We start from the raw sequence: 11,177 nt of genomic DNA, 5'->3' as shown, positions 1-11,177 counted from the left end.
GATCCAAGGGATACTTGTTCCACGAAAACTAACACAAACACGAGAACGAGGGAACAACATCGACTGGCAAAGAGTACGAAAAATTTCATTGTTTTCTTTTTCTTGGGCATTGTCGACAATCATCCTTTATTCTCCATTTCATGGTATATTTATCGATACGTTTAAGGAAGATGATGAAATAGTTGACATTTACGTGACGGGTTTTGTCTTGATTTATTCAGTGATGTAACAAAGACAATAAGATTTTAAAATATTTCAATAATGTAATTTAAATCAATCCAAAATTTAGGAACGTCATTGCATATTGAACAAAAGTTTATAAAATTAATTGAAAAACTCAATTTTTTTTCAAATGACATTGCATATTTGAAACCAAAAAAAAAAAGTTCATGGACTAGAAATGTTATCAACTTTGTTTCTATTCGCTTCACAAAACATATTTACTACCGCGACCGTAAACATGGTGTCTGGCTATGGGCAGGAGGACCATGGGCCATGCCCTGACAGATCTTTTCCATCCTCGTTCATCCCATCTCTCTCGAGAAAAGCAAGAACATGTCACATGAAACCTTGCATCTGATGCCCTTCTTATTACACGACAAAACACGCATTGCCTGATCCTGTTCGTCGCCAAAGCACGACAGCTGTGTTCATCCAGAAACCAAACCAGGGAGGAAAAGACGTTCCAATCCCTTCACCATACACATTCCCACCGAATGATCTAATCTAAAAATGGTAGGAACGACCAGATGAAGTGGGGGTCAGAACAGGAGGTCCAAATTATTATAACGATCATCTCCTTTGAAGAGGGGATAATAGGAGGGACATTAGGACTTCCGCTTGGATTTTAGCATGAATAGGCAGGGTAAAAGGCATAGAGCTCCATCATGTGCAGACTCAGAGAACTTGCAGTTTCCTGGTATTATTGCATTAACCTTCTCAAAGCCCCAAAAAAGAACTCACATAATAAGCCTATGGTCTGAGACACCTAGGCCTAACCCCTAGTACCTTCAACATTGCATCTTTTCTTGGCGTGTTAAAGTGGCAACTACAGCTCAAATTTCGATCCCTCTCCCCAAAAACGCAGGCCACACACATGAACAAATCTTGCAAGACAGCGAAAGCTCCCTTCCCCCCTCCCATCGATCTCTCTCGTGTCATTTGGAGTTCCTCTGTTCTTTTTCTTTTTGAATGTGGATGCTCTTGTCCTCTTTTCTTTTTCCGGCTCCCTTTCAGTTTGATTTGGGGAGATGGGCTCATGGAACGAGGCTTGAGGCTCGTTCCCTTTTCGGGTTGATGTCCTTCTGATGATCTTTGGTTTCTTCTGGGGGCTTTCACTGCTGTACTTCACCTTTTTTCGCTCGTTTCGCTTTCCACGTTCCGTCGCTGATTCAGAGCTGAGGGGCAGAGAGATTGATAAGTCTCTCTGCATGCATGAATTCAGGAGTTGGGCATTCAATCAGTCTTCCTCAAAAAAAGCCTGAGCCAGCTTCCGTAAGATCACCCGTCTTCTCATCCCTTTCCCACATTCTTTTCTATATAATCCAGCCGTTTGCTTAGCCACTCTGCTCCCTCTTTCTCTCTCTCTCTCTCTCTCTCTCTCTCGCTGACCATACTGAGTGTGTAAAACAATGGGGAGGATTCAAGAATGGCTATTTTGCCCCAGGAGTGGGCAAACAATGGCCTTTTTGCTCTTGCTCTTTCTGTGGGGCTCAAGCCAAGTCACCTATGTGGCTCCAGGTAGAGTCATCTCCTCCAAGCTTCCGGTACGTACATAGACGTAATACTTCTTTTCCCCCATGAAGTTCTTTCCCTTGTGATCAGCTCAAGAAAGTGTTCATTCATGACATTAGCAGAGAGGAGAGGACGAACAAGAGAAGGTGATGTTGACGAAGAGCATGAGGTCGCTGATAGGGTCGAGGCCGCCGTTGTGCGAGAGGAAGTGCAGCTCCTGCGGGCACTGCGAGGCCGTGCAAGTCCCTTTTGTTCCCCAGCAAGTTCACGGCCCGAGAAGAGTCAGGAGTGCTCGTAGCCATGTCGCTTCTGCATCCACAAGGGTCGCAGCTGCTTACTATGGGAGAGGCGATGACATCTCCAACTACAAGCCCATGACCTGGAAGTGCAAATGTGGAGACACGCTTTTCAACCCTTGATCTGAAAAAGAAAGAATTCCCCATCTTCATCACACATAGATCAGGATTATTATATTCAATTCTCCCTTTATGTACAACCTTCTTTCTTATTCTCGTTTTTGACTGTTTCCTTCAAATTATTTGTCTTATTATATGGCTTATGTAAAGCTTTTTATCCTTCTCGCGTACAGGTGTTAAAATCTTTTGTTATGAGAAAAGATTGTGAGACTAAGATCTCTCCTACATGTGTTTATGCAAATGCAGAAGTGGTTCCTTTTCTCTTTGGCCTCTTTTGTCGTCTGTGGATATCTACGTTCTTTATTCCTCAGTCATATGACACAAGAAAGAGATAGGTTTTTATCTGATGTAAGAAGGCTGCTCGAGGGGGATGATCTCATAATACTTACATTTAAGAATATTTTCCCGTGTTTAGGTAACTTTTAAATGGTTAAGATGAGTGACAATTCCAAGAGACGGGCGAATTATGAAGATACTGAGCTCTTCTTCTACATCGTGTGGGGGGCTCTTTTCTTGTCAGGCATACGAGTGGACCCTTTTCGTATACTACAAGATTTGTGCATCAGAAAAGCCTGTGGACCTGACTCAGGGCCACACACCTCGAGTGCATCAAAAATACAGATGAAAAGAAGCAAGTGAGAATTTGCACGAGCTGATTATTCCACAGATCATGTTCCTGATTACGAGCGTTAGATACACAATCATGGATGAGTGATGGAGAACGCTTGAATGCAACTCTTTGCATGGCCTTTTGCAGGTTAACAAGACTAAGGCATTAATGAGATTTCCCCTTCACCAGACGATTGGGACGCGAGAAATGGAACAAGAAGGAAAAAAGATGTGCAGGTCGTGCAATTATACTGTGCAGAGTGAAGGGGGAAAGAAGGCAATAAATGCATTGCCCAATAATGGCACTGAGAGGGGGGGGTCAGAGAAGAGAAGACCACCTCCATGGCCTCTCATCAGTCCTGATCGTCAAGGCTGCGAGAGACTGCGATCTGTTACGTCTGCCATTCACTTCGTTCTCTCTCTCTCTTCTCAAATCAAAGTGACTGGAGTTTTCATGGGCAATAACTACTCATGGGGTCACCTCCACCAGCTCGTTGCTACTTTTGGGGTCGCATGTTGGTGTCCATGAACATGAGTTCTTATTCGGCCAGTGAGTATGTTCTGTGTAGATTGTGCCCAGGGTGCAAAATCATCCAATCTCTCCGAATGTATCTTAGGCTGTGATTTCTAGAAATTTTTTGGTGGGTGTTGCAGCAAAATATTCACATTTTTCTGGTGGCCTCACGTCAAAGTTAGTAGACACATTAAGGAAACTGAGGTTCAGAGCAGTCGAGTCGCCGTCCAACGTGCATGGGTTAGCCCAACCTCCTTCTCGTCAAGTGTTTAACAGTACTATGATCTATGAGTAGATCCATCAAACTGGTGGATTGAATCGAATGTCGGTCGGTTTTGTAAATGATCCGATCCAAATGGACATATTAGATCTTTTTATGATCCATTTATTGCAATGCAAATATAGTGACCTATACTATGTTGGGAAAATCGCTTATGATGTTTTAAAGATGACATAATAATCAAAAGTTGCTAATGTGTTTATTGGTTAGTAGAACCAGGTGAAAGATGCACTAGTGTTATGCAAATTGTGTTGAAAAAGAATGTCTAAGGTTATGAGTTGTCTATTAATGGTGAAGATAGCAATAGGCTTAGAGGTGTCCACAAACAGGAGGTACCTAACTAGAAAGGTGAACAAGTCTAGAACGGGAAGATCGATAAAGTTTGGAGATATCTTGGATAGGTAAACATCAAGGTAGAGTCACGATTGCTAATATGCTTGGAAGAACTAGAAAATAGAAGGTTGTATTAGCTTGATATCAGTAGAAGCCAGTTATAATGGCGATATCATCAGCGCACTTCATGGATATCAGCAACGTAAGCTGGATATCAACAAAATACCGAAAGCTAAATACAAGCAAAAGCTTGGCGTAGTCTCAAATCATCACATAACTGAAGAGTTGAATATTATCAAAATTGCTGCATTTGAGCATAGCACTAAAACTACCAACAACAACAATATTTTATCTCATCCCTTGATAACTTATGATTGGGTATGGATACCAATTATGAAGGGATATCATTGATTATTAATCTCAAAATATATTTACGCGAAAGATTCTAGATACACATAACATCTTTGTGGATTGGCAATCATCATGAAGGCAAAATACTTTCCATAGATGAACTACTCTAATTCTAGTAATCAAGATTTGAATGTATGAGCAACCAAATCTTTAGAAACTCTTATTGATTCACTTCAACTGCTAATTGATCTTCTCAACAATTGTCCAAGGAATAGTTTGGAGATTGATCGCCTTGATGATTATCCAATGGGAAGATTGGATATTGAGGAGTATAAAAGAATATCAAGGCGCCGAAGAGGACGAGTGATCAAAAGCTCAAAAATCTAAATTTAGAGAGAGCTTTATACTTTTACGTCGTCTTTTGAGAGTATCAAATCATAAATCTTTCGAAGAGTGTTCGTAGTGTAAGTTTGTGCTTAGGTGTGAGAGAGTGAGATATATCGGATTGAGTATAAGCAGCTAGCTTCGGGGAGAAGTGCTTGGGTATAAATGGCATATTACTACTGTAACTTCAACAAGATTTATAGTGGAATCTAACCAGTAGGCTATTAGTGTAGGAGAGTGAATGTAGGCTTATACCAAGCCAAACCACTATAAAGCTATGTGTGCAAAGTCTTTTATCTCTCTACTCATACTCACTTATTACTTGATAGAGGTGTATGTACCGCTGAATATTATCAAAACATTGATCATATTCACACTCGAATTCCTATTCAACTTGACTTTTTTAATTTGTCATTTCTTTGTCAAGTTTTGTTTTAATCGCCTATTTACCCTCTCTAGATGATACTGCTAGCTAACATCATACTCGACCGATCCATACCCCACTCATGCCAACCTAATCAATATTCCTAAAGTACTTCCATAGTTAATTCAATTTAAGAAAACTCATACTCAAACTAAGATGAGAGTTCGGAGTGAGTGAGTGCGACATCAAGTGAAAGTGAGAGAATGAAGAGAGAGCTATAAAGGTGAGTCGAGCCTAACTAAGTTGTAAACTCGTTTATGACCCATTGATGGCTCATTTTATGCTCATATTATGTTTTAAATCATCCATGACCTATTTATTGATTATAACTAACCCATATATTAACTCGCCCTATCATATATGAGATAAGAAATGAGTTTATGATACTTTGATATGTCTATGTATCAAGGTTTCTTTGTGAAGCACGCTTATAAGGATATTAAAAGGTAATGTTATAAATTTTTAAAAAATATATATTGCTAAAATATTGTAGAAAATTTTTAAAAGAAATTATACTTTTTAACATTTTTATATATTTTTATTTATTCTTTCTTTCTTTATTTTCTTGTTTTTTCTTCTTCCATGTCTCGCAATGGTTGTCGGCAACCACCGGATGATGGCCGGTGATGATCGGGTAGATCTTGATGAGCTTGAGGCTTGCCCGAGCCCCTTGCAAGTTGCTTACATTTGCTATCAAATGAATTTTTGTTCAAAGAAATATAAATTTTATGTTGTTATCAAATGAATTTCTATTCTATGAATATGAATTTTGTGTCGTTATAAAATGCATTTCTTTGCTCATAAAATCTATTTATGACAAGAAATTATTCCCAGGAGCAGAATGGCTATCATTCACTCCTTAGTAACTCATACAATTGTCATTTCTAAGAATGCGCCTTGATTGAATTCACCTTAATCATCAACATTAAAAGTTATTTCCTATAATTCCATATTTCTTGAATTACATAATTGCCCCATTAATGTTTCTTCTTTTAAAGTCCTTAATTTCCGATATTCACTTAATCAAACCATATCAATTTAGTGCTCCTCGTTTGGGCCTGGGTGCCTCTCTACTTTTTGCCCGTTTTTTTCCCCCCCCCTGCACTAGCTTGTTGGCCATGTTTGGCCATCCCCTTGATGTTTTTGCGACCGGTACACGTTAATTTTTTTTTTTTTGGTTTTTTTTCCGGTATATTTTTTGTATCTAGCTTGAAAGACAAACAAAAAAAAAAAAAACCATATCAATTTAATTAAATACCTAAGGCCATTCATTTTTTTAATAAGATATATGAATATTCTATTCATACTATAGACATGCCACATATTTCATGAAATTATCGAAACGGCCTACTTTCAACTAATTATGTAGTTATATCCAAAATTTGACTAATAAGACAAATTGTCTACATTAGACCGTTAATTGCATAACTAACTAAGAACCAGCCAACATAACCATCGTTGATATGTAAACAACCCCCCAAAATTTTCAGTTTAGTTCATAAGACCTCTAACTTTTCGAGATATAGAATAGCCATGTTCTACAATACTTAGATTTGTAACCAAATTTCAATTCCTTTAATTAAATAATAATCACTAACTAATAAAACATTTTAATTAGCAAAATTTCATCTTTCACTAAGGGCTTTCTATGCTGTGAATTCACGATTTTGCACTCGTATTGAACTTACGGTTTTGCACTTGTATTACACAAAAAATACTATTTTGCCCTTTAACATGCACAGTTTCATCTCTAACATGATCCTCTAAGATCAATCAACCATGTCTTTGATTCATGAAATAGTCACGATTACCCGTACATATAGTCTTACCTCATGACGAATTCATATGGCATCAATAAACGTTTTTTCAAATTTCAATAGTATATCAACGAGCAATAACCACGGTGCAAAATCATCTAAAATCACTTATGTATGTATGTATGTATGTATGTATGAAATGGACGAAATGTCAATCAAGTTATTTTGTCCCTCCCATCCACGTCCTTTTGCTCAGAGGTTCCAACAATTATTTGTTGAAAAATGCATCCTTATCTCTCTCTACGAGCTGTAGTATAGACCCGTACAAGAAATGACATGTGGATTCTCTGTATTATAAACAAGTATATCTCTTCATCTCATTACGTGTTAATAAGTTCGAGACTTATAATTATTGATATTCAATCACATTCGAAAGTGGCTATTTTAAGCGTACTAGCTATCGACACGCATTTGAATCTTCAATTCCCCACCATTTATTTACCGATGACTTTATGGAGAAAGTACCAAAAAAGTATTGGGTATCAATTCAATTCTAAATTTTCAATTGAATCAATTTAGTCTTAAAAATTTTATATTGATACCAATTCAGTCAATCTAATCAATTTAGGCCGGAAATCGTTGACGTGAAGGTCGACTGTCTTACATGACGCGGCCAATATTGACGTAAACCCTTTTTAATAAATATTTTTTAAAATATATTTAATTATTATTTTTCAATCTTTTTAAGGCCGACGAGGGTTGCCCGGTGACTCTCGCGAGCCAAAGTGAAAGAAAGAAAAATTAAATAAAAATAATATAAAATAAAATAAAATTTAATTTTTTAAAAAAATTATTAAAAAATATCAACATCAACGATTTCCAACTAAAATTAGCCAGATGAGCTGAATCAGATATCACTACAACATGGTTTGGGACTAAATTATTTCAATTAAAAAGTTTAATATTGATTTGGTATTAATGCAATAAGTTTAAGATTTTTTTGGTACTTTTTCAAGGCCACAGAATGTGTCAAAGCAGGTTCACTACCAACCCTGAATTTCATTCCTGATCGCAAAGCAATCAAAGGCGCATAAGAACAAAATTAAGACAGAAGAATTCTCTAATCGAAACAAGTGGAAATTCAAGCGCCGGCAAGGCAATCGGGTGCTTCTAGGCCTACTCGTACCTAAATTAGGACGGGTCTCTCCCTATTCTTCGTTTGAGACTATCTGCAAAAGGATGTCGGCGCTGACAGCTACGTGTCGATCTTGAATGTTTGAAAACCTCGTCCGATCCCAACTAAACCCACTAATGTCTTCACTCCCTCCTTTCCTGTCTACTTCCCTAGACCAAAACAGCTCATGTAAGCCAAACTTATGCATCGATCATCAGTCATCGTGCTCGCGTATATAAAGCCAAAGAAATGGCTTCTCCATTCATCTAAAACTGTATCTGCATGCAAGCCTATGATTCCACCACGAGTATGTATCGTCATAATCTTTCTTCTCTTTTGCTCTCCTTGATCTGTTGGCATCATGGGGTGAATGATGTTTTCAAACCATAGCAAATGAAACTCCTGTGGATTTTTCAGGTCAGGTTTTCCATCTTGTTGCCTAGAACTTGTTCCAAGCGACGTCAACATTAGGAAAAAGTCAATGGCCGTGTTAAGACAGCTATCCGATAGAAACCTAAGGACCAGGACATTCGATCCGAGACATGTGACTCTTGTATGTCTCCTCCTCCTCCTTGTAATCTACTTTGAGTTGCTTTATGAAGTGCAGCCGTCTTCACTCAAGAACCGTCACCAGGAGATCTCGCCAATCGGGAGAAAGGAATTGCGTCTCCGCGATGCTGGCCAAGCTTCACGGACCGAGAAGATAGAAGAGAAGGAAGAGAGAGCGGGAGGAAAGAGAGGAGAAGTCGACAAGCTCCGAGAAAGCAAGGTCAACGAAGAAGATAGTGAGGCCGGAGATGATGAGAGGGACGTCGTGAGCGATGGGGAGATAGAGGAAGAGGAAGAGTTGGAAGCGATGGATGATTCGGTCCACGAAGAAGAAGAAGAATGGGAGGAGGAAGAGGAAGATAGAGAGCGAGAGAGGGACATGATGGGAAAGCAAATAGATCGTCCAAGTAGCGCCATGGAGGAACATGCTTCAAGTGAAGGAGAAAAGAGCTCTCTCTAAGTCAAGATGATTTGGTTCTCAAGTTTCCGGTTTCCAACTTCTGTTTTTTGATGTGTTTGTCTGACCGTAGTTTCACTTGTATATAGACTTAAAAGACGAGAAAAGGACGGCATCAGTTCGAAAAGTTGTATACGGAGATCACTTTGACGCCAAAAATTTCTAATAGATCACTTTGGTGTCAAATTTTTTGAAAAAGGATCACTTAAATACCAACTTCAAAATACTTCACCGGAAATCCAAAGCATCATTTTTTTAACGTATCAAGCTGACGTGCCTCACTAGAGGTTCAATCAACAATTTTAAAAAAATAATAAAATTAGAAAAAAAATAATTAAAAATCACATAATACAAACTTAATTAATTTTGTGGCAAAAAAATTAATTATTTTAAAAATATAAAAAGCTGAAAATTCAAATTTTTAATTTAAAATAATTTGAAAAATAAACTTACAAAATATAACAAAAAAAAAAAATAAAAAAAACTACAGAACCAGGTGGCAAGGGTGGGTCCTGGTTTGAGGCTAGCGAGAGTTGTGCATGCCCTCGCCGGCTGGATCTGCAGATTTTCATTTTTTTTTCAATTTTAAGGTAATTTTTAAATTTATTTTAAATAGATTTTGTATTTTAATTTTTTTGTTATTTTTTATTTTTAAAAATCTAATTTTATTTTTCAAAATATTTTTTAAATTTTAGAAGTCCTTGTGGACTTATTATTTTTTTTTAAAAAAAATACCACTTAATATTAAAACTTTAATTGAAAATGCCACGTATTACCTTTGGCCGAAATTTCTTGTCAACGGCACTAAAGTGATCTTTTGATCTTCAATTTGGTACTTAAGTGATCCGACAAAAATTTTGACACTAAAGTGATCTCTATTCACAAATTTTGGCACCGATATTGTCCTTTTTCCCTTAAAAGACCTTGTAACTTTCACACTCAAATCTCTTGAACGCAATCACTGAGAGATTAGATCCTAAAATCCTAATCATGATGTTTATGAAAAAAGTGTAAAAAAAGTGCTAAATCTATTGCGGTGGTACCAATTCAGTCCTAAACCTTTTATTGGTACCCATTCGGTCCTAAACATTTTGTACCGGTACCAATTTTGTTCTAAAACTTTTGCATTTATGTTAATTAAGTCAATCCTATCAATTTTGATCGAAAATTCTCTGATGTGGATATCGATTGTCCTATATAGCATGGCTATTGTTGACGTGAATTTTTTAATATTATTATAATTTTTAAATAATTTTTTAATAAATATTTTGGTTTTTTCTTCTTTTTCTTTTCTCTATCATTAAAAAATTATTAAAAGTATTAAAATTATATTATAAAATATTCATGGTAGCCGTGCTATATAGGACAACCGACGTCCACGTTAGCAAATTTTCGATCAAAATTGACCGGATTGACTCAATCAACACAAATGCAAAAAGTTTAGAATGAAATTGATACAAATGTAAAATGATTAAGATTGAATTGGTATCAGTAAAATATTTAGGATTGAGTTGGTATAAATATAATAAGTTTAAGATTTTTTTAATACTTTTTCCCGATGTCCATTGATCCATAATGGCGATTGCGGTTTGAAGATTTGATTTACCCTTTTGCTTAGGGTCTTGAAACCCACATCGTGGTAGCAATTTGAAATTGATATAATTGCATAGTTTTGGCGGTGATCAATATGGTTGTGCTACTCTTTGAGATTGCCAAGGAGTGTCGAGGCAATCGTGGCAGGTAATCCACAAAGGGAAAGATAGAAGTGGTGGCGTGACTATGGATGGAGTTGTGAAATGACATTTTGAACCAAAATATTGGTACATGTTCTACTTTCAACTTTTCAAAAAGGTAAGATCACTGTGTTCATACCACTAAGGAGGTTGGTCCAGTGATTTAGGGTCACTTGTCCGCTGCGAGATCACGAGTTCGATTTACATAGTGTGTATGATAGTATTATTTTGAATTAGCTAGCAACAACCATCTTGAGCTTCAAGTAAAAATACAGAAGGTATGACTTCCCCTTTTGCATTTTTAGGGTACTAAGTTCCATCGGGAATTGGGAGCCTTAGAAAGAATTTTTTAACATTTTGAAAAATGAGTTGAATTTAATCAAAAAAGTACCCAATCAATCCTAAACATATTATTACGGATGTTAATTCAGTTATAATTTTTTTTAATATTGTCAATTTCGC

The 11,177-nt window shown here is 37.0% G+C and overlaps 1 protein-coding gene across 2 annotated transcripts; it reads left to right on the top strand.

Annotated features, from left to right (window-relative positions):
• Nucleotides 1–1,161: 1,161 nt before the first annotated feature.
• LOC115746255 (EPIDERMAL PATTERNING FACTOR-like protein 2) lies at nucleotides 1,162–2,157 on the top strand. Of its 2 annotated transcripts, none has more exons than XM_030681960.2 (2): nucleotides 1,162–1,766; nucleotides 1,854–2,157. In XM_030681960.2, the coding sequence occupies exons 1-2, from the start codon at nucleotides 1,632–1,634 to the stop codon at nucleotides 2,151–2,153; spliced, it is 435 nt and encodes a 144-aa protein (XP_030537820.1). In that variant the 5' UTR covers nucleotides 1,162–1,631; the 3' UTR covers nucleotides 2,154–2,157. The 2 variants fall into 2 exon arrangements, with proteins under 2 accessions (XP_030537820.1, XP_030537821.1); XM_030681961.2 differs by having other exon boundaries at nucleotides 1,164–1,766; nucleotides 1,857–2,157.
• Nucleotides 2,158–11,177: the final 9,020 nt, after the last annotated feature.

The sequence above is a fragment of the Rhodamnia argentea genome, chromosome 2, assembly GCF_020921035.1.
Source record: "Rhodamnia argentea isolate NSW1041297 chromosome 2, ASM2092103v1, whole genome shotgun sequence".
NCBI lineage: Eukaryota > Viridiplantae > Streptophyta > Magnoliopsida > Myrtales > Myrtaceae > Rhodamnia > Rhodamnia argentea.
The sequence above is the reverse complement of the archived record's forward strand: the minus strand, read 5'-3'. Positions and strand labels throughout refer to the sequence as shown.